The sequence below is a fragment of the Cydia fagiglandana genome, chromosome 6, assembly GCF_963556715.1.
Source record: "Cydia fagiglandana chromosome 6, ilCydFagi1.1, whole genome shotgun sequence".
Lineage (NCBI taxonomy): Eukaryota > Metazoa > Arthropoda > Insecta > Lepidoptera > Tortricidae > Cydia > Cydia fagiglandana.
This window is the reverse complement of record NC_085937.1, coordinates 14,580,870-14,605,275: the sequence shown is the minus strand read 5'-3', so window position 1 is coordinate 14,605,275 and position 24,406 is coordinate 14,580,870. Positions and strand designations below refer to the sequence as shown.

General features: G+C 35.4%; 1 protein-coding gene and 1 long non-coding RNA gene across 3 annotated transcripts; one reads left to right on the top strand and one right to left on the bottom strand.

The window, feature by feature from the left end:
• Positions 1-51: 51 nt before the first annotated feature.
• LOC134665281 (uncharacterized protein YdcI) lies at positions 52-24,406 on the bottom strand. The gene is made up of 12 exons (XM_063522182.1): positions 23,937-24,406; positions 23,448-23,601; positions 22,878-23,104; positions 21,753-21,998; positions 20,086-20,320; positions 5,576-5,697; positions 4,904-5,051; positions 4,492-4,578; positions 3,660-3,778; positions 3,096-3,308; positions 931-1,187; positions 52-337 (listed from the first exon to the last, which is right to left on the bottom strand). The coding sequence occupies exons 1-12, from the start codon at positions 24,296-24,298 to the stop codon at positions 150-152; spliced, it is 2,358 nt and encodes a 785-aa protein (XP_063378252.1). The 5' UTR covers positions 24,299-24,406; the 3' UTR covers positions 52-149.
• On the top strand, positions 16,526-18,402 carry LOC134665282 (uncharacterized). 2 transcript variants are annotated; one of them, XR_010098351.1, is made up of 4 exons: positions 16,526-16,560; positions 16,651-16,802; positions 16,917-17,465; positions 17,826-18,402. It is a non-coding gene; the product is annotated as an uncharacterized LOC134665282 (long non-coding RNA). The 2 variants fall into 2 exon arrangements; XR_010098352.1 differs by lacking the exon at positions 16,526-16,560 and having other exon boundaries at positions 16,598-16,802; positions 16,917-17,013; positions 17,158-17,465.

Here is a 24,406-nt window from a genome sequence, read left to right as displayed (position 1 = left end):
TCTAATTATTAATTTTTATTTCTTAGTCCTAATTTTATGAATAAAGTTGAGTTGACAATAATAATCAATTTATTCTTTAACATTCAACAATAATTCTTAAACTATATCACAATCGTCAGGAATGGGACAAAACAATATACCTTAAGGTTTCAGTCAAGAATTTTCTCCAGTCTCAGTTGTATCTTTTTCGGTTTGGGCGAAGCGATGACGGTGACTTTTACACGGTCACCCAGTTTTGGTGTTTGGTTGCCACCGAGGTTGCTTCTGTGGATGAGGCCGTTGTCTTTGAAACCGCAGTCGACGAAGCAGCCGAATGGAACCACGTTGCGTACGACTCCTGAAATTGGGATTAATTGTATATAACCACTGATAAATTTTAACCCATCGACTATAGTTCTTTTTTTAGCATTAGAAATAAGGTAAACAATCTTGATGTGTCTTTTAATTGAAAAACACATATTAAAATAAGTTACGGCGCAAATATGTAAGAATACAGATTTTTAAAAAGCGTTTTTCAATTAAAAGACATGTCAAGATCGCTTACCCTCTTTCTAGTTCCTTCTAAATCTAAAAAAACGAACTCTATTAATGCTTGGTAGTCTGGAATTTTCGCATGCGGCATAGAGTCAATGTTAAGGATATGTACAACAGGGAAATATTTTAAACTGTTAAAAAAGCGATGTCGACTCCGCTAACTGATTCGTAAAAATAAGAGATGAATGTAAGTTTTAAAATGTCTAAGTCTTTTCTTTTTTCTGCGTATGTTCCTATTACGCTTATAACTGGGGGTTACAAAACCGTGCGTATTTTAGAAAACCGTCAAAACCCGGTTTTTACAATTGGCTATAAACCCGCTTTTTCCGGTTTATACGATTTCGGTGAAATCGGGATTGTGACCGTACTTATAACGAACGTCAAGAAAAGCCTCACCTGTCAAAGTTTGACCTTCCTTCAGCTCATCTGTTGCTTGAATAGCCATAGAGTACACAGGCTTGCAGAATACAATAATATTGTCCTCATGCGGCTTCTGTTTAAAAGCATTTACTATGAGCTCCAGAGTGCCCGCGTCGGTTTTTAGCTCTTTACTGAGAGAGCTGATGTCGAGGTTTGAGGTCTTCCTTTCAACTAGTACGGCGAAATGTGATTGGGATAGTTGTTTGATGTCAATGCTGAGTTTCTTTGCGAATCTAAAAACAATAAAAAATAAAGTATTACTCGTAAGGGGTCATCCATTAATTACATCACACGTTTAGGGGGATGGAGGGGGTCAAGAAAATGTGACATAATGTGACATGGGGGAGGGGGGAGACACAAACTTTGTGACGTCACTTTAACTTCATCAGTAACCGAAAATTTATTTAAATTATTTTTTAATACAGTTGCTCAAAAAGTGCTACTTTACGTAGCTGTTTAGCGTGCGGAAAGTTGGTTATCTCGAACTAGTGCTTTTTACTTTTCCAATTTTTTTAAATTTATACTTGTTCCAATTCACGACTACTTATTGATGAGTGTTAATATTAGTTTCCTTTAAACGTCGTAATCAGCATAAAAACCTACCGTTAATGTAAGAATACGAAAAATATTACATATTTCATATTTAATTACTTACCTCTTCATCATTATAACACGTTTATTTTTTAATATTCAATATTGAAAATTCCGTTCTTAATAAGTTGACTGAATGGAACGGAATAGCTGCCAAACGCCCATAGATATAATATACTTAAAGACGACGTCTAACCGAGCTGTCACTGTTACCACTTTTGTTTAGTGTACGATTAACAATGTTTTTCTTATTTTTTCGCAACTGTATTAAAAAACGTCGTTCGATACACGTGCGGAAATGTCATTCTTCACTCGTCCCGAGTCTTGCCACTCGCCTGCGGCTCGTGGCAAGATATCTCGGTACTCGTGAAGTAATGACATACCTTCCGCACTAGCATCGAAATGTACTATTATTCGCTGTGCATTTAAATAACAAGTTTATAAAACGATAATCGTTTTTATTCGTTTAATTTTCTTTCCTAAGCAGTTTTGGGTTATAAAATTACTAATATTTATATCGTCAAAAATATTTTGATAAGATATTAATACTACTTACTTAATTCCATTTGGCGATTTCGTAGAAAAAATGTGACGTCACACTAGGGGGGAGGGGTTTGCCAAATGTGACCAAGTGTGACAAGGAGGGGGGGAGGGGTCAAAAAACCTAGAAATTCGTGTGACGTAATTAATGGATGACTCCTAATCTAGGGAAAGTAGGGAAATTAACAATAACCTCAAATTAGGGAAAAACAGTAATCAAGTTCAAGAAAACAATAGGATCAATTACTACATTTTTAAATATCTCTTGGTAACGTAAATGATTGCAGCGCGACACTGCTCGCATGCACGAAGGCCAGTAGGTAAAGTCAGTTAGTAAACGCTACTGAAACAAGTATGCATGTACACAAGAAATACAAGGAGGGTAAGGAATACCTACAATACCACTCCCACCATACTTTATTTACCTAAGGAACGCATCTTTTATTCTTATTATAGACGTATTGATCTCATCATAGGATAGGCGGACGCGGGCTGACTTTTATTAAATAGTTAAGTTACGATATGAAACTTAGTCATTCAAAAATAAACTTCAGGATCTAGGCAAAAAGGTTCAAATTGATATGACAGCTATTGTAAAACATACAATTTAGCAACACCATAACTTTCCGGATGTATAATGATAGAATCGAGAGGCTCGCTCCCCCCGATAACCTTCAGATAGCCGGCACATTGTTGGAATGTGATTTTGCCGATGCCCGTCACTTTGTAAACGAATCCGTTCAAACATTGACTTTATGATGTAGGCAAGAACGTTCAAATTGGAATGACAGCTATTGTAAAACATACAATGTAGCAACACCATAACTTTCCGGATGTATAATGATAGAATCGAGAGGCTCACTCTCCCCAATAACCTTCAGAAAGCCGGCACATTGTTGGAATGTGATTTTGCCGATGCCTGTCACTTAGTAAACTAATCCATTGAAACACCGACCTTATAATTTAGGCAAGAACGTTCAAATTGGAATGAAAGCTATTGTAAAACTTACAATTTCGCAACACCATAACTCTCCGGATGTATAATGGTGGAATCGAGAGGCTCACTCCCCCCGATAACCTTCAGGAAGCCGGCACATTGTTGGAACGTGATTTTGCCGATGCCCGTCACTTTGAGTATTTCGGCCCTCGTTGTGAACCCTCCGTTGTCTTTGCGGTAGGCAATTAGTTTTTTAGCTCGGCCCTCGTTCAGTCCCGATATTCGCCTGAAATAATTAGAGGTCAGTTACAAATAGTAACATGGGTCAGTTAAAAATAGTATTTGAGCATTTATTTCTGGCGATTTTTTTTCGTATGTTTTGATAACTTGGTAAGTCTAATGAGCTTCTAAAATGACGATAAAAGAAAATCGACAACAAATAAAAAATGGCCACTGTTTTTACTGACTATTAGTATGTCTAGCATATAATTATTGCCTAAATTCATGATATCAAGCGCGACCCTCTTATACTAAGAACCCCGGAAAATGCCGGGAGTCTGGCAGCTGGTGTCGGTGGAGGTAAATTGACAGACCAGTTAAACTTTTTAGTTGGAAAATGTTCCAAAATAATATTTACCTTAGTAACACACCAACCAAGCTGACGATCGTCTCAACGGCGCAATCCAGCGCTGTATCCAACATCTTTGGCGGTATATCGTGCTGGTAAAGGCCTACGCCGAGATTTTTTGGGTCCACCTGTAATTGAACAATAAGTATAAGAAAATGTAAAAATGAAATAACTTACAAAATGTATGAAAGGAGAGAAGTAAAAGCGTTTTCCCTCGCTTTCGCGCAGGTCAGCTAAAATAATCAAATTACAGGTTAGTTCCCGATTCGCCGGATTAACTTTAGTACGTCACAATCGGAATATACTAGAATCTGAGGAAACAATAATCCGGCGAATCGGGAACTGAGCAAACTTAAATTCTATAATCTAAACCATTAAGTCGTTTTTTGGCTGTGTTTGATTCCCGGAAGTCGAGGGGATCCTTAAGGCACTGGTCCCACCGCGAGCTAGTAAGCTATGAGCTATCGGCTATAAACACGAACAAAAGATAAGCACTCCCGTGTAAATAAAAGAGACACGGCGATATTTATAGCTCACCGCTGGGCGAGTAACTATAAATATCGCCGTGTCTCTTTTATTTACACGGGAGTGCTTATCTTTTGTTCGTGTTTATAGCCGATAGTTCATAGCTTACTAGCTCGCGGTGGGACCAGTGCCTAAGTCCAGATCTGGCCATTGCGCTGTTCGCGAAGGATTTGCGATAGGATCGCTCGCTGCTCGAGTGCATTTTGTTGCAGTACGATTTGCAGTGTGTACGCGAGCGGTTGAAATGTTTCATCATGGTCGGCAAATATTTTTTTTTCCATAATGATAATTTAAAAGAATATGTGCAAATACTTACTTTGATAAGCTCTCCTAGGGGATCTAGTACTCTTCTAGCGATAGACAATGCCGATATGAGGTTAGGGTCGTCCATATCTGGGTGCTCCTAGAACATGAAATAGAAATAGCAACATTCATCTTTTATTCTAACAGACAATTGCATTGCATATTTGTATTGTACCTAAGGACAAGAAACAACTGTAAAACTGCTGGTGGTGGAGTAAGTATAGAGTGGTTAATGGTTAAAGCCGAATTAAAAATATACGCAGTGAGTTCTGTACATTTTTGTGGGTTTATTTCAAGGTTAATATAAATAATCTACAGACACATTAACCCTTTGTGCGCACGTCATCGTGACTTGTCGGTATGTACCTACGGTTGATACTGACGTCTTTGAAAAGGTTAAATTGAGTTTTAGTATACATATTTACCTTTTGGGCCTCCTTGCTAATGGAATAAATCGATGCACCTTGCTCCGGCACGATAATGACAGGAATGGAGTCCGATATACGGTGATATTTGAGCCACGATTCGGTTTCGCGGCAGGCCGTGCCGTTTCCTAAGCCGATTAATTCCACACTGAAAAAAATCATCAAAGTTCCACCCTTTAAATGCCATACCTATTATTATAACGTGTCGTCGCTATATGTATTATGGCTCCTTTAAACTATCGGAAATGGGTGACAATTCTATCGTGTGGGCCCGGGCACAATCGTGGCCGCCATTTCCTTTGATGTTTGCCCGAAAACATGCCATCATCGCCGATCATGGGCGACACGATCAGGATCACCCGCAATTGCCCATAATGGCCAATGGTCTAGAAAAGCCATTACATTAAGGCTCCTCTACACAATGGCCCAGCGCTGGACCAGCGAGATGGCCATGCAATGGTCAAGAGCATGCACTATAGAATGGGCCACGTGTAGACGCGTACGTACCATCGCTGGGCCACTACCTTTGAAGTGCGGACGAAAAACCGACACCGTGGCCATCCAACACCCTCTCTACACGCTGGCCCATCATAGTGGGCCAGTATATTGGCTCATCGTGTAGAGAGGCCATTAAGGGCCACACAAAAATCGCAACCATATAACTTTGCTTACTTGTGTTTACTTAATAGATTTCTTAATTGTGCAGCGGCAGGATCAAACTTCATATTCTGTCTTAAATTTGGATGAATAGTACACGCCTCTAACTTTTCTCCATCTGAATCTATGATGCCTATCTAAAAACAAGTAAAAAATTTATTAAACGAAATTATAAAAGTTTGGTGGGTACACAAGTTAAAATGAACTATATTATGATGGCAATATGGGTAACTTTCGGAAGTATCCGGGATCAGGCCCCGAAAATATCTGGTCTAAGCGGTCGATCCTCCAAATGAAACTATTGGGATTCACGCAAAAAAGTCATTTTATGTAACGCCTTCAAGAGGTCACACGCATCAACACTTCCCTGGGGAAGGTTAATGTGGAAAATTCCCCATATTAAATGTATTGCAGGGAAGACTGCACTGTTAAAAATTATGTAATTTTACATGCAAAAAAATTACATAATCCTGTAAAATTCCCGAAAAATCTGGGAAATTTACGGAAAAATATTACATTTTACGTAATTCTCGTAAATTTTACATTTTTTCGGTAATATCAATATTTTTTATGTAGTTTTACATAAAATTTATGTAATAATCACTAAGCCATGACTATTTACATAAAATCTGTAAAATTACATGGAATGTTCGGGATAAATACATTTTGGCATGTATTTTTTACGATTGAAGAGGGAATTTTACTTAGAAATCTCGCAATTTTACCTATTTTCGTGAAAAATACATTTTTATGTAAATTGACTTACGTCTTATGTAATATTCCGTAAGATATCAGTAAAATTACGAAAAACATTATGAAATTTTCCAACATTTCTTTAATTTTACATATATTCTGTTCAATTTACTGTTTAAATGGTCTTTTTACATAACATATATGTAATAATCACTAAGAGATGTAAGTTTACATAAAATCTGTAAAATTACATGTTTGGGACAAATACTTTTTTTTATGTGTTTTTAACAATTAAAAAGAGAATTTTACATAAACATCTCGTAATTTTACCATTTTTTTTTAAATTACATATTTGTGTAAATTTACTTACGTGTAATGTAATATTCGGAATAATGTCAGGAAAATTACAAACAATAATATAAAATTTCCAAAAATTTCTTTAATTTTACATATTTTCTGTAAATTTACTGTTTAAATATGTCGCTTTACATAATAAATATATAATAATCACTAAGAGATAGAAGTTTACATAAAATTTGTAAAATTACATGGAATGTTTGGGACAAATACATTTTTTTATGTGTTTATATCAATTAAAATGGGTATTTTACATAAAAATCTCATAATTTTACCTAATTTTGTGAAAATTACATTTTTGTGTAAAGTTACTCACGTCTTATGTAAAATTCCAAAAAATGTCATTAAAATCACAAAAAACATTATGAAGTTTCCCAACATTTCTTCAATTTTACATATATTCTGTAGAAATTACTGTTTAAATGGTATTTTTACATAATAAATATGTAATAATTACTAAGAGTTGAAAGTTTACATAAAATCTGTAAAATTACATGGAATTTTTGGGACAAATACTTTTTTAATGTGTTTTTAACAATTAAATCGGGAATTTGACATAAAAATCTCGTAGTTTTACCATTTTTTATTGAGAAACACATTTTTATTACAATTTACTTACTTCTTATGTAATATTCCGAAAAATATCATAAAAATTACATAAAACATTATGAAATTTCCTAACATTTTTTTAATTTTACAAATTTTCTGTAAACTTCCTGTTCTAATGTGACTTTTTACACGATAAATATGTAATAGTCACAAAGAAATGCCCGTTTACATAAATATCTGTAATACTACAATTGATTTTTAACAATCGGAACGGGTACTTTACATAAAAATCTCGCAATTTTTTTTTATTATGAAAAATAAATTTTTATGTAAATTTGCTTAAGTCTTATGTAATATTCCGAAACATGTCAGTAATATTACAAACAATATTATGATATTTACCAATATTTCCTTAATTTTCTGCAAATTTACTATTTCAATGTGTGTCTTAACATTACATTTTTATTTATTTTATTTCAAACAAGTTAAACAGCATAAAAGTAAAAATACCAAACTACTACTTAACTAACTTAGCGCCACTTGCACCGTCCCACTAATCCGAGGTTAACCGGTTAAACCGTTAATCCAGTGTCAAATTGTACTGGTAACCAAGGTAACTCCAGATTTAACCGGTTAACCCCGGGTTAGTGGAATGGTGCAAGGGGCCCTTAGGGTGGTATTCCACCTGTCAAATTTGCATTCAATTTCTTTGTCCAATGTCAGTGCATCTCACTCTCTCATTATTAAGTGTGAGTGATAACAATTAATAAGTACTGTGTGTTTATAACTTTTTTTTATTATTTTGTAAGTGTTTTTATATTTTACTTTTATATTCATATTATAATTAACCTAACTTAAGAAGAAAAATAAATAAAGAGAATAAGTACTAAAAAGTACGGAACCCTCGGTGGGCGAGTCCCACTCGCACTTGTCCGGTTTTTTTCACATTTATGAATTCCTAGCTCTTGCCCGCGAGTTCGTCTGGTAACATACGAGTACCCATTAAGGGTGACTCACGTTAGACCGGGCCGTGCCCGGGCCGGAGCTTCCGGCGCATCGTTTTCTATGGAATGCATCACGTGTTCGCCTGTCATGTCATAGAAACGTACCTAAGCGCCGGAAGCTCCGGCCCGGATGCGGCCCGGTCTAACGTGAGCGTGAGTTATCCTTTACCTACATACATAGAATAGAACACAAACTACTTAATGCCTAATGGTAACATTCCATTTCTAACCGCAGCTGCATTACTGTCAATTTTACTATGGAAATTGACAATGACAGCGACGCGTTCAGTACCGGTAGTGCAGCTGCGGTTAGAAATGGAATGTTACCATAAAGCTGCTAACAGTGCTAACACATTACCACACCGCACCAAGGACATTGTCAAGGTTGTTGTCAAGGTCTTACTTATGGGTGCGTCGCAATGACCTTGGTGCGGTGCGGTAATGTGTCCAATGATATGTTTGTCCAATGTCATGGCATCTCACTCTCTCTCTCAAGCAAAATGTGAGACAAAACACACATTGGACAAAGAAACAGAAACTGGACAGGTGGAATACCCTACAATTCCGTGAACAAGTTTTAACCTGCTGAGAATGCCGCCCGTGCGCTCGAAATTAAGAAGGTACTTAGGTACTTACTTAGTAAGTAGGTACAGTCACCTGCAATAATATGTTACTCTTCAAAGGCCGCAAAAATATCTGACACGACCTTATCTGTAGAGCCATAAGAGCGTGTCACATATTATTGCGGCCTTCGAAGAGTAACATATTATTGCAGGTGACTGTACGTACCTAATTAATTTTAGGCAAAATCGGTTTGTGCTCACACCACACCGTTACTACTAATACCTACTTAAAGATAAATAGATTCATTAATATTATGTAAAGATAGAAATACTTAGTTACTTAATACGAAATCTACATACATATCTAGGTAGGTACCTATTTATTTGGGTTCGTCTTTGACGTCTCTAAAAATAAATATGTCAAATATTCATATCAGACATAGGCATTTTTGAGAAAATTTTACAAGAATAGAATAACTTACAAAAAATGTATGTGGTTTGACAGTTTTTATGTCAAAGCGAGGTAAAGTCGCTAATTCGCCACCACCACCTGGCGGGATAAAAAGTTAGTTTTCCTCCCAATTAATTTTTAAGTAAATATGGGATAGGGTAAAATGCCCCAATGAGAAAAAAGGTAATCGATCATGACGTCTCTTTTTATTAAAAAATTAAGTCACAGCAAATATGTTACAAAAAATTATTAACTACATGTAATTAAAAACTACATAAAGCTACAACTAACTACAATATAAACTAAAATTATAAATAAAAACCTGGCTCCAGCTCTGTGCCTTTGGGCAGGGTGCCAAGAAGGCTGGCGGCATTGCCGCGCTGTCCAATTGTATTTTTCCACAGTTTTGTCTTTTCTGGTTCCACTAGGTAAGGCCAGGGTTCAGCATCAGCTCAGCTCTATGTACACTGTATACTAATACCTTCTCCCGAATGTAACAAACACTTTTCTGAAAACCACATCAAAATCGGTTCAGCTAAACGCGAGATAATCGCGGACAAATACACCGTGTAACATGAGGAAACCGAAATATTTTAAACCGAATAATTTTAACTGCGTATTCCTGATCATATTTAAAGACAAAAATGTCCTATAAACTTTTTTGAAATTCGCCTAGTTTCAGAGATAATATTAATTAAAAAAAAAAAACAAGTTTTTATTGTTACACAGTGTAAAAGACCTTTTTGATGGTGATGTTGCTGCTATGGGACGTAGTCTAAAGTATCCTTCTTGATAGATGTCAAAAAGTGACAAGTAACGCTTTGCAAAAAGTAGGTTTTACGAAAAAAAAATGTAACAATCAATTTTAAGTGAAAAGTTTACCAATCAACATCAAATAACATTTATTTTTATTTACATGTACATTCAAGAAATTGAAAAAACAAAACAACAACAAAAATTTTTTTTTTGGCGAAGTATACCTAAACTCATATTACATTTTTTCTTTCTTTTGACTTCAGAAATGCGTGGTAAAAGCTATTCGGTTTCCTCATGTTACACCGTGTATACTTACAAACATTCCGTGTAGTTTTGGACATATTATAAAAGTTATTCAACGATTAATGCAGGTGGCTGGTAATAGGGCACTTTACCCTATGATAATAAATCTTCCTCGCGCTATCCCAGCTTTTTGCCACAGCTCATGGGAGCCTGGGAACTGCTTGGCAACTAATCCCGGGAATTGGCGTAGGCACTAGTTTTTACAGAAGCGACTGCCATCTGACCTTCTAACCCAGAGGGGAAACTAGGAAACTTGTTGGAACTAGTCCGGTTTCCTCACCATGTTTTCCTCGAAAAGCGATTGGTAAATATCAAATGATACCTATTTCGTACATAAATTCTTTTCAACTTTACCGTATGATAAGCTACAAAAAAATAATTAGAAAACTAAGGGATTCAGATAGGTCATTCATTGGCTCCAGGGAACCCCTTAATGTGAATTACAGCATCAAAGTTGGAAGCAACAAAACTTACGATGTTATTTATATGTACCAATGTCAGCAATTATTGGTAAAATTGTGTACCTAATTATTAATTTCGAAAAATAAACTATAAATCTTCAAATATGAATTCATATCCGTTAGCACTCGCGGATTGGACGAATTTTGTGCGGCACTGGCACACACCCAATCACGGTTCAATATTATAACGCGCGCCAATGGCGCGCGAGCTACATGGATCACGCGATCGCTAGTCAGGCGCACCCCCCCCTCCCCCGCCACGAACCTGTAGCTGCGCTGTGCGCTGCGCAGTTCATGAGTTCACATCAAAATGGCGCTCGCTCACTCGCTGTGCGTAGAACGTAGTACTTGTGTAAACGTGTAATTAAACAACTGTACCGCTATTCGGAACCTAATAATAATATTGAGAATGGCAATCCTGTTGTCGGTCGTATTGTCCTTTTCTAGCATATACGTCCCTCTCTCTCCCACACTCCCACCACACAGCAGTTTGCTTTTTGGCGGTTGTCGCAAAAACAAATTTCCAACTCATTGGCTTGCTGTTTTTCCATCTGGAAGGTCGTGAAGCTAAACTGCTGGTGAGTTTTTGAATTGTACCCCAGTTTAGCTGACTATATTGAAAAACAGTTTCTAACGGCTTTTGCCGTTCGAAATAAATAATTAAATTTAGTGTCCGTTAAACTATCTAGCAAATAAAAACGATCCGGAATAGTAATGTGTAAGTTTTCAAAGGCTGCCTGCGCGCACCGTGGCTATGCTAATGAAAATACTAAAACACATAATGGTAGAAAACACATCGAGCTGGTAAAGCGTGCACTTGTCACCATTAGAATTTAATTAATATTATACCTACATTAAGTCTCTTCAGAGTCTTATTACTTAATTACTTTAAATCTTTGTGTGTCTATAATAACTGTTGAAATTAGGTATAACACTTAAATGGTGATGTGTGGAGGCATACCCTTCAGTTTTCAAGTGATTTGTGTTTTCGAATACGAAAGGATCGGATAGTTAATACGTGTTACGTAGAACCTACGTATTAAGGTAGAAGCTTATAGACGTGTAGGGTTTATCTGTCCAAGTATCTATCAGCAACTTGTCGGTTTATCCCGTTCCGGGTTAAATATAATATTGCATTTTTGGTAATAAACTTGCTGATAAATAACGTGTACCCGCTTAGGAGTCGACGAAGCCCCGCTTCGCGGGGCTTCTATTTCCGCTCTGAGGGACACAAGGTAACGAACAAACCTACATCGCAAGAATTGCATTTATTTTTGTGGAAAGTGAGTACTTCGGCAGTACGTAAACTTAAGTCTGACTAGATAAAGAGATATATTAGCATGGCTCTGCGCAAGAATGACATGGAAATCCTTAAGTATCTCACTCCTTATCAATTTACATCTCTCCAACTAGATCTTAGATTTTGAAAAAAAAAAAAAAAAAAAATGGTTAAAATGTAGGTAGATAGGTATCTCTTTAAATAAATAACAGGTACTAACAGCTTAAAAGAACTCTTGCATGTAGTTGCTATATGTGCTTGTATTATTTTGGATTTGAATAACTTGATTATTCATTCTATATGTAACTATAGGTACATACAAGACGGTTCTTTAAGCCTACCTACCTACCTACATAAATAGTACCTACACTTGTAAACGTTTTAAATAAAATCGGAAGCCTGTGACTTGAAAGGGCATTAACAATATGGGAATGTTTAGATTGATTCATTGACGAAGACGCATGGTTTGCTTCATAATTTCAAATTATATTCGCTAACTGTAGAGTTAAAGTTTAGTCATGGCAAATCTCGTCACCGTGAATGACACTTTCTAAAAGTGCCTATTAAAGTAAATCCTTTCCCCTTGTCGAGCGAAGAACTCGCAACTAAGGGAATATTACCCATAAACATAAACTTCATTTGAATGATATTCTTAAGCTATGTCTGTTATGGTTCCACCTGCGTAAGGTGTGCCTAAGAGAATCTTTTATTCAGTCACAAACTAACGTCAAGTTATTTGTGATGATACCAATATGTTGTGTACCTATTTAAGCCTGCGCAAGGCTGCCATGTTTCCACCTGCGTAAGGTGTGCCAAAGAATCTTTGATTCATTCACAAATTGATGTCAAGTTACTGATGATGATATTACAACCTATATAAGCCTGCGCAAGGCATGTCAGAAATTAAATGATATGGTCATAACACAGGCGAGCGAGTAGGCCACAATCATAAAAATATAACAAAGATGAATATGTAAATACCTCCTTTTGGACAAAGGACAAGTGAAAAGGGTTCTAACAAAATAATGTTCTGGGTAAAAATCAGTCGAAATAGGTTACGTTATTCGAGGTTTCATTTTTGTTTACCAATCTATTTTAAGGGTCCCGGACACCCTATTGGCTAAACTCAAAATTGGAATAATTAACATTTCTAAAATTATAATATAATAGATATGAAATAACCTAAGATTCCAGGCCTATCTCGACTCATTTTTATTTTAAAGATGAAAAAATCTTTGCACCCTAATATAAAATTGTGGTCTAGAGACGCTAAGCCTCATAACGTTGGTGGCATAGATAATACTAAGAGATTAAGTCACCTAAATTCGACCATAAGCCCAGACAGAATATTGATATTTAGAATAAGGTGTGGTCAATCCTCCAAGGTCCAGATAATCTGTGGACTCTAATTAAATCAGGCTCACTTAAGCTCACGACACAACATAGCTTACGGTTCAATTCTGAAATAAGCTATGTTTAATATCACTGATGGTGTGAAAATAAAATTACAAGAGCACAAACAGCCTGCTCAAGGTGTACAAAGGGTTCCGTTTAGCGGCCCTATGAATATCTAAAAACCTTTGAAGTCTATGCCTGCTATGACAGACTAGAAATTAATATAAATTATATTTGCCTCGAGAGCACTAGTCTTTCAGTTAACATTTTTACGAGTACCTACCTATGTAGGTACACGACATAACCAAGGTTAGGTACCTATTTAATTATTATATCCCTGACTGGCATGGTATAGGAAAATTGTCATGTGCTGCACAAGCATGTTGGAAATAAAAATGTACAAAACTGACCTAACGGGGCGTTTATGAATGATTTATTTTACACCCTTATGTCTGCCTTGTGAACCTTGAGGATTCGAACCACCTTGATCGTAAGTGCTCCTATGCACAGATTAAGTTTATTTTAAACTACCCATGCACTAATCTCAAAGGCACGTGCTTCTATGCACGGACCAAATATTGTTATCACTTAATTCACTTAACATTATTCGTCATAGTTTGATACTATACGTTTAACAAATGTACCCACCGTGGAATGTAATGTACCCAGTCATAAGGTTTTTAATAAACAGTGACTTAATGGTTTGCACGAACGATTCTAGTATAACTTCTGGGCGGTCACGTCTAGGGCATGACCCTCTAGTTCTCAATTTATACAAAATTATAGCATTGCGATACTGTTTGCTTTGCACAATGTGAAACAGCAGCAAGCCTTGCGAAAAGGCGAAGCTATTTTGAAAGGCGAGTACTTTTCAAAAATACATTGTAATATATATAAATATGTTTTTGTCGTGGAACAAGTACACCCAAACAAATGCAGTCATTTATATTATATTATAATATGTTGGCAAAACTCTGCAAAAGAGTTATATAGTCTGTCTGTACAGTGTAACTTGAAGGCATCAATGCACATGAATCTCTTGAAACATGGTGGATCAATTAATTTACACCCCGTCTGTGTCTTGCTCCTATTACCAAATCCACAAGTTAAGGACCTCAACCTATATATAGGTACCCTTCTTGCTCGAGACCTGTAAAAAATGTACACAATAATTTCATGCAGTCAAGTGTCGGAAAACTAGATCCACACACTTAGCGATATCGTGAATATATATCCAAGAACTCTGTATATTGCCTCCCAGGAGGCGGGATGTTATTAGACTAACCTATATAGTAGGTAGTAGGCCAGAGATATAGTATACAAAAGTACACTGGCCCAAATTAAGTAATATTATATTTCAGAATATAAAATAATTTACAATCTTGCTATTATTGAAATATAAACAAGTAACAATTATCCTTAGTTCATAAGGAGGATAAGTATACCTAAATATCTAATAGATTCGACAAAGTGTTGATTCTAGCATTGGATAAAATAGGTCCCTCTTAAAGGGCCTCTGCGCTGTGGCTTTGGGGCCACAGGCGCCCGGCAAATGGTCGGGAACCCCCTGGTTTCCCACAGCAAATAATGTAAAATCACGAAATAAGCACATAAATTTGTATTTCGGTTAAAAGCACCTATGCGATGAGCTAGGGTTTCGAATTAAGTATCTGATTCCTTATAATTTACACACTGAATAGAGAAAACTGAATATTCAGAATTAAGCAATGTCTATGAATAGTTTACAGAAATTAAGCCACTTTAGCGGTCAGAACCAATAAAGTTTTAAGGCTTATGTCTACCAGTAGGCACCAGATAAAGTAAACCACTAAGAAACTACTCTTACTACATATATACAAATTATTGAGTAAAATTAAGGTTATGATAGCTAAACATGAATTTAATTAGAATGACTCTGCAAATATTATTGATAAAGTTCTGTGGCAATTCTACACAAGAACACCACAAAGCGTCATAACTAGTGCCACAGCGCAGTGAACAATGAGTGTTGTGGCTTAAGCTCTCATAGTACCTAACCTTCACACTTTTAAGTAAGGTTTATTTATGTATTTACAGTGACTTGCGTTCTCGTTAGTAAAGCATATAAAAGGGTTAAATGCATTTTATAGCTATAACTATAACCTATAACCAAGTATATGGCTTACAGTCATTAAATAAATTTAGTGATTCCCTATGACATTTGAATAAGTACCTAATTTTATTAACTCTGTTTGTGGTGATAGTGATATAACGAATAATTAAAATATTCGTCTACCTAATCCCGAGGGATTCTGGAAATAAGAAAGGTCCTGTCCTTGTTATATTCCTGCAACTGCTTACTTTACTATTATAGATAATTATTATCAAATTTGATAAGAATTGCGACTTATAAATAAAAACTACTCTAGTACGTTATTATTTTTATCTTTTCATACTTGAATTACATTACTCCTTATAACAGATGTTGTATGCTCTTTGAAGAGTAGACTGACTTATCACATCTTCTTTTACCTAGTTTTCACATACCTACATTTAAGTAATTAAGTATAGCACCCTTGTGGTGACTCACTTATTCTTTTTGAACATTTATAAGTACATTAAGTACGTATACAAAATGTTAAGTTAGTATCATAATCATAATATAATGGAATATCAAATTGTATGCTTTACTAAATACCTCTCTCCTCACAGGTGTTAAAATAAAGGGTGTACTGCATAATTAATTAAACACTCATAATATAATAATATTACATATACATAATAAGTACATGTATAATCACATTGGCTTGGCGTCTTCCCACCACCAGGCGATAACAAACACGTCTCAATATTATTATTAGGTTCCGAATAGCGGTACAGTTGTTTAATGACAGCGTTTTACACAAAAATAAAACGCTAATTAAATAACTTACCCTATTCGGAACCTAAAGTTTTAATCCTGCCTGGTGTAATTTTGAGACAATGAGTTGGAAATTTGTTTTTGCGACAACCGCCAAAAAGCAAACTGCTGTGTGGTGGGAGTGTGGGAGAGAGAGGGACGTATATGCTAGAAAAGGACAATACGACCGACAACAGGATTGCCATTCTCAATATTATTATTAGGTTCCGAATAGGGTAAGTTATTTAATTAGCGTTTTATTTTTGTGTAAAACGCTGTCAATAAATTGGAGATAGCATACAAGAAAACAGGTAAATATAAGTATTAGATATACCTTTACTTTCTTGCATCGAATATCTAGTGAAATCTGCATTAGACCTCAAAACGTTATGTACTTCCAGAAAGGGTTCGCGGTTCAACTTTTTTCTAACGGTTTCCTCGGCGTCCTTTACAAAGTCCAGTTGATATCGTGTCCTGTCCACGTCCAGGGTGGATCAGACCTGATCTACAAAATCTTGGAGCAGCCGCTTTCGTCGTATGCCATTAAAAAAATGTAAGTATTTATTAGCTAAGTACATCTAAATTTAAAACGATATTAGTACATGCTTGATTGTGTAGGTTAATTAAATAGTCACCAACACTAATAAATTGTGTTATTCTTTTACAGTAAAACATGCCCGTTATTAAAATTTGGTCAGTAGACCAAACAATCAAGAAAGCTGTTCCAATAATGGACCCAACTTTAAAAAATATCATTGAAAAAGGTGAGTAAATCTAAATTAATTTGACTTTTCGTAATGAAATATTTTTTGTGTAATTGTAGAATGTAGTGTATTGTAGAATAGACTATAATTGGATACCTACTGTTAAGCATTAATGTGCTGACTCAAACCACATTTATTTTGCAGTATGATGTCAATTTAAAAATTTGACGCTTGAAGTTGACAAGATAGAGCTGATGCTGAACCCTGGCTGTACCTAGTGGAACTCAGGTTTGGTGCAACATAGGCCCACGCTATTTTGATCATCCGTCACATAGAGGGAGAGCAATACCCAAGATATAATTCATAATCCATTTTCTTCCAGATGAGGTACCATCCTAAATATAGTAGTTCCATTTACTAATCTTATTAACTTTTTCTTTTCCAGGAACCATTAACCAGGGTTCAAGTTGCAGAGCTATCCGAAATAGCTGCGCCTAACATTGTATTTTTAGGTGAGACTTAATTATTATTACAATGATAAAATGCCTTACCTGCGAAGCATAACACTGTATGTTTCATATAATTTATAATTAATCATAATATAATCTATATGAAACATACAGTGTTAAAACGTAAATGTATTGAATAAACCTGTGGCCCTAGTGAAAAAGGGTACAAGTGTCGCGCAGCTTAGTTGTAAAAGGGGCATGGAACTTACACCCTTTTAAAACTGCGCTGCCCGAGACTTGTACCCTTACTCACTAGTAGTGCCACTTAACGTAATACGATAAATTATCTTATTTGAGGAGGAAGTATTAAATTTGGGGGCCTATTATATTACCTGTTTTAACCATTATGTTTTTTGTCCACAGATAATGAAAATATAATTATATTACTTGCTGGTAGAAAAAACGATTGTTAGCGAAACTGAGATTCTGCCTACGTCGTTACAACTATTGATGGCGGCTTACTGCAACTTGAATATGGAATATCCAGTGGACTGTCAAAACACATTAGAATTTATACAAAGGTATATTTTTAAAATAAATCCTAAAGAAGGAAGTCATAAGTAATAGTTTTTGATTTTTAAAAAGCGTTTTTCAATTAAAAGACATGTCAAGATCGCTTAACTTCTTGCAAGTTCTTTCTAATGCTAAAAAAACTAACTATAATTAATGTCAGTAACAAACATTTTCAGACAATTCGTTACTTGAAATGGTATAGGTTTCACGCATTAGATTCACATAGGCCTTATTAACCGAAACTTTTATAAGACTAATTCATAAGAAGTACTTATGTACATAAGATATAATTTATAGTGTCGTATATGTCTTCTACTTTTTGTACTCTGTCACAGAATAAATAATAATAATATGCACGTAGACGTGTATATACGCGTGTGCTCTATAATTTTAGTGTGTGAAAATCAATAAATTTATTTCTTTGTAATTTTGTTTTTTATTAAATAACCTCCAAACTGTAAATTGCTTGTTGTTTGTATATTATGACTGATAAAATTAGTTCGTTTTACATGTTATTAGGCGATATTTCCTAAAGAATTCAATACAAATTTTGTACATTTACATGCTATCGATAATTCTCAGGATTTTGCTATTAGCAAGTTGGTATTTGTTTTCTTATGTACTTTAATAAATGCAGTCTGCAGACAGGCTGCATTAATTAAAATACATAAGAAAAAAAACTAACGAATGGTTAATAACTAAATCCGGAGAATTACCGTAATTGTACAGAATTTGTATTGAATTTTACAGAAAAATATCCCCTAATAACATGAAATATTACCTAATTTTACAGGTAATACACAAACAACAAGTAATTTTACCTTGCCCATATTTAAAATCACAGTTTTCTTATGTAAAAATACATAAATTGTATCAGTAATATTACCGAATAAAATGGAAAAATACTTAAAAATCATTAAAAATACATAAAGTTTGTGGTAAAATCACATACGCAAACTGTAATAAAACACAATAATTTTGTAATATTACTGAATAAAAAGTAAATATACTTAAAAAAACATTAATAATAAATAAAGTTTGTGTAATTTTACAGACGAAATCTGTAACAAAATACATAATAATTCGGTAATATTCCCGAATAAAAAGGAAAAATACTTAAAAAAATCATTAATAATACATGTACTTTGTGTAAATTCACATACGAAATCTGTAATAAAACACATATTACTTCTGTGATATTACCAAATACAATGTAAATATACATAAAGTATCATTAATAATACAAAAACTTAATGTATTTTTACATACGAAATCTGTAACAAAACACATAATAATTGTGTAATGTTACCGAATAAAAAGTAAAAATACTCAAAAAACATTAATAATACATTAAGTTGGTGTAATTTTACACATGAAATCTGTAACAAAATACATAATAATTCGGTAATATTACTGAATAAAATGTAATCATACATAAAAATAATTACTAATACACAAACTTTATGTATTTATACATACGAAATTTGTAACAAAACATACAATTACCCTGTAATATTACCGAAAAAAATGTAAAAGTACGTAAGTGAAATTTTACGGATATGTAAAATTACATAAATGAGATTTTACAGATTATGTAAAATTACATAAGTGAGATTTTTACATATCTGACAGTATGATTATGTAAAATTACATAAATGTAATTTTACATAACCGTCAATTTGTTTGATTATGTAAAATTACATAAATGTAAAATTACATAATAATGAAATCAGGTCGATATGTAAAATTACATACGCCTTGTAAAATTACATAATTATGTAAAAATACAGAAAAGTTAGGGCAACGAAAGTTGCCCTAAAATTATGTAAAATTCCCTGAATATTTTTAACAGTGTGGCGTAAGGCAAGAACTTTGTGTATTTGTATACGTACGTCACTCAGAGCTTCAGACAGTCAGAACGGAAGAGACTCACTCCTTCTGTTCTACCGACCTTCTTTAAGTAGAGTATATCTATAAACACAAGTTAAAGCGACGAGCTTGTGGACGGTCTTAGTTTAAGTACCTACACTATACTCATTCATGGTACTATTACTTCAAATCATATTGATAAATGGCATTGGACAGTAACAAGTTTTTCAGTCATATTTACCTTACAACCTGCTTTGAACCCAGGATCTAACCCTGCAATCCTCCTATTCTTCACGGGCTCAGTCAACAGATACTTCTCCAGATTACTTGTAAAAGTCTTCACAGCCTCTTTATGTGCTTCGGTGGTCAGATCCGTTCTAACTTTCCTTGATAGCCATGGCTTGATAAGGCGGTTGTACGCGTCTTCTAGACCTTTGTGTACCCAGTGATTGCTGTTCCATAATGTTAAACAGAATCTGAAAGATTTATAATTTAATTTTTATTTATTTTATTTTATATTAGTCTATTTTATGTCCTTTATATTGTTCCACTAACATAGTTATTAAGATACCTCTGTAACTAACATACTATGGATCGAACTTGGTCTGAAATAAATGATTTATTTTCCTTTATTCATCATTCTTCTTAGGCTAAGGGTTTTTATAATATGAATATAAAAGTAAAATATAAAAACACTTACAAAACAATAAAAAATACATATAAACACATTATAAAAAACCTAACCTAGGGTGCCACCGGCAGCGGGGCAGGGCCCAAGCTGCCGGTGGTCAGGGCCGCAGCCGCAGAGTGAGGAATCGACGTACTATACGCGCCGTGTCCAAAATTACCGCCTTCTGCCTAAATGATTTATTATTATTATAATATTATAAGCAGTTTATAGTTTATCATTCTGACCGATACGCCTTCAAACCTTCAAGAAAAGAGTGTACCCATCCCATGCCATCTTAAATGCCGACAACGCATTTACAATTCCTCTGGTGTCGCAAGTGTCCATCAGTGACGGTAAATTAGTCTGAATCATGTTCATTATGGTCTGTTTTTTATTATCAACGGTTCATAGGAAACAGCATGTTATGCTCATTTGGTCCTTTCATAGAAAATGTATGATGTACTACTTTATAGCAGAGGTGCGAAACTCCTGACTTCGGTCAAACTCGGCTCCGGTCGGCTCAGCATTGCTCCGAGCAATTATTAGGGTTGGCACCACTTGAATTCCTTTTGCGTGCAAGACCACAGATAAGATAATCACTAGAGATGCAACGGATAGTTGTTTGGCCGGATACCGGATACCGGATATCCGGCCTGGACCCTGGCCGAATATCCGGTATCCGGCCGCCGGATATTCGGCCGGCGGAACTATACCTACATTTCTGATTTTCAGGTGCGCATTCTGCAGGTTTCACCTGTTTCCTAGTAAACGTTCGCGCGGACTCATTTCTATGTTCGAAATGTAATGAGTGCGCGTGCAAGTCAGTGCAATGATTCAATTGTTTTAAAACAATAAACATGTACGATTATGACCGTGTCTGTTTCTTAAATCCAATTTGTTTACTCCGAAATCAAGCAATTTTACTATCCGGTATCCGGCCGGATAGAAGGTCACTATCCGGTATCCGGCCGGATAGTAAAATAAAGGCCGGATAGGCCGGATACCGGATAGTAACCGGATATCCGGTGCATCTCTAATAATCACTTGATTTTTGACAACCCTAAATAGCCGAAAGGGATAGTGCAATATATTAGAAAGACAGCATGATTCGACCCTGAACCGCTGTCAAACTTCGTTTTTGTAGGAAGTTTGCTTTCTGTACGGTAGTACTCGTACTATTAATTATTCTGTGTTTATATCAATATGATATGATATCAATACAATATACCAATTCATACCTCTCCAGCTTCTGATGAAACCAATCAGGTACCACTATTTTAACACTAAGTATTTTTTCGTCTTCTCCTCTATTAACTGCCAAGGTCTGATGTGGTTTGACGAACTGCACCGGGCACTTCCACTCAAAATACACTTTGTAAGTGTCAGGGTCAGATTTGGTGTCCACTTTATTATTCTCATTTTCCTTTGGTTTTGTTGAGCTTTTGGTACGGTTGGTTTGGATTGTGAATCTGGTTTCCTCTTTCCTGTAATGAAAAAACAAATGAATTAATTTTAGCCCATCATCATCATCTGTTTGGAAAGAAAAAGTTGTGAAATGTAATGGCCCCATACTTTCCAGCATGTGCATCCGAGACATACGCCACCGGTTTAAGTCCACCGCCAGGTGGCTTGGGTTCGACGATGGTGCTGCCCTTCCACACATCGACTGAAACCCCTTTTCTACCCTACCTACATATGTCTTACCTAACCCATTGCCTATGTATTACTTATGATTGTTGTTATTCACATCGTGTGTTGACAAATGTTAATAAAACGCTGATATACTTTCCACAACACAACACAACAGAAGTAAATATTTTGGGTGTTGGATGTATTGATGTTAAATTTGCCTCATATTGGCTTATAGGCCCCACCATTAATAAACAACATTGATAAACTGATAATAATGAGATTAAGTTGGAATTTATTTTAAGTATATTATGGCAAAGAAAAACCATGCTTATTTTATGATTAATAAATATTTGGGGACAATCTTACACAAATCGACCTAGCCCCAAACTAAGCAAAGCTTGTACTATGGGTAGACGACGATATACATACGTATATAGATAAATACATACTTATATACATAGAAAACAGCCATGACTCAGGAACAAATATCTATGTTCATCACACACATAAATGCCCTTACCGGGATTCGAACCCGGAATCATCGGCTACATAGGGAGGGTCACTACCCACTAGGCCACACTGGCCGTCAAATTAAATAATTAGTGGATCTATCGCGAATTTATTGAAGTTCAAAACGCAAAATTAGTAGAATGCGTGCCTTGATGCTTTACCAAAAGCTGAAAATACATATGTAACTCACAACTTGCATGATCTAATTTAAATTAACTTACAATTTTCTCATCTGCTCAATAACTCTTGTATCCTTATAAATAACATCAGCAATGATGTGCGTCACATGCGTCTCCACTTTGTCCACTGATGACAACTCCTCATTATGAGTGCACAATGTCCATAGATCCACATACTCTCCATTGAGCAGCTTCATGGCATAAGGCTCTAAGCCTAGATTACGCGCTTTTTCCGCTAGTGATAAGGAGTGGGTTTTTAATGGGGCATACTGAAAATATAAAAGATTGCTCATGCAAACTGCAACACTCCTAACTGTACATTGATGGACCTTATTACAAAAGGCATAAGGTCCACCGATGTACAGTTAACAGTGTGGGCGATGGTAGAGTAAAATGAATAAAACTTATACAATGAAGTGTCTACGGGGTAAAATTTCTAGGATCTCTGAATGATGGCCTTGGGGTCAACATCAAATGTTTGATAGGATTTCTTGAGGATTTCGGTTTGTTGGACTAGCCTAACCGGGGCCTCACACAAAATAGTTTATTTGCATTTGAGTTGTGAAAATCTGCCCCTATTGCAATTAACCAAAATAGAACATATTATCTTACCACTAAATCAATTTCTGATAGATTCCGAGCATTCAAAAGACTTCGTTGAACATCTGGTGTCAATTTCTTAGATTTTCTCAATGTCTCCATTACAGTTTTGGTTTTCTTTTTTAAAGTAGTAATGTTTTGGTAGCTTTCAAAAAGTTCTTGAAGCCTAAAAAAAGCATTATTTACATTGTATTATTTTTTAATATCTTGAGAGTATACTTAACTAAAACATATAGCAATTTTTAAGGCTGAATTTTCATATGCATTATGCAGTATTGGTCCAAAAGCTTGGACTTTAATGTAAAGATTTAAGGTCACTGATTAGCTACGTCCACACAGAGCGAGAATATGTGCGGGGCAATTTCCTTGTGCACATAACGGCCAGTGTAAATGTGCCTCGGCGCGAGGAAATTGCCTCACGCATATGCTCGCTCAGCTATTAGTAAATGAACAAAATTTAACTGATCCTTTAACTGCATGCAGAAAATTATATAAACATACCGATCGGGCCTTAAGTAGTCCACTTCAGCTTTTCTATATCTGCAAATAAAGGGTAGAGTACACCCTAAGCCTAGGAGAGAAACAAAACTTTTAGCCAAGTACAGTGGCACCTTCTCAACCTGAGATAACACCTCTGCCTCATCCCATGTGACAATATGTTCGGTATATTCATGTCCATCGTCATCTGATTGATCTGATACTGTTTCTATTTTCTTCGATCTAGCTGCCGTTTTGGGTTTAGAGTCAGGTTTTGCTGGGACCTTAAAAGTTTCATTTTTATCAGTCTTAAGTTTTTTACTCGGCGATGGCTCTTGTTTAGCAACCGCCTTCCGTTTTCGGGTTGTCGTTGTAGGTGTTTCCATTGCAGTGCATAAAATAATAACTAGGATAGCTTGTTTGTCTAATTCCTTAATGTAAATAAAAGGAATCCATTCAAAAGAAAAACATATATGAGCAAAACGTAACACGAA

Excerpts from the sequence above, each read along its gene's own strand:
- LOC134665281 (XM_063522182.1), bottom strand. The coding sequence starts at position 24,298 with ATGGAAACACCTACAACGACAACCCGAAAACGGAAGGCGGTTGCTAAA. Across the intron at positions 20,321-21,752 it reads TTTCATCAGAAGCTGGAGAG|ATTCTGTTTAACATTATGGA; the intron begins GTATGAATTGGT and ends TAAATCTTTCAG. Across the intron at positions 3,779-4,491 it reads CCCTAGGAGAGCTTATCAAA|GTGGACCCAAAAAATCTCGG; the intron begins GTAAGTATTTGC and ends GTTCAATTACAG.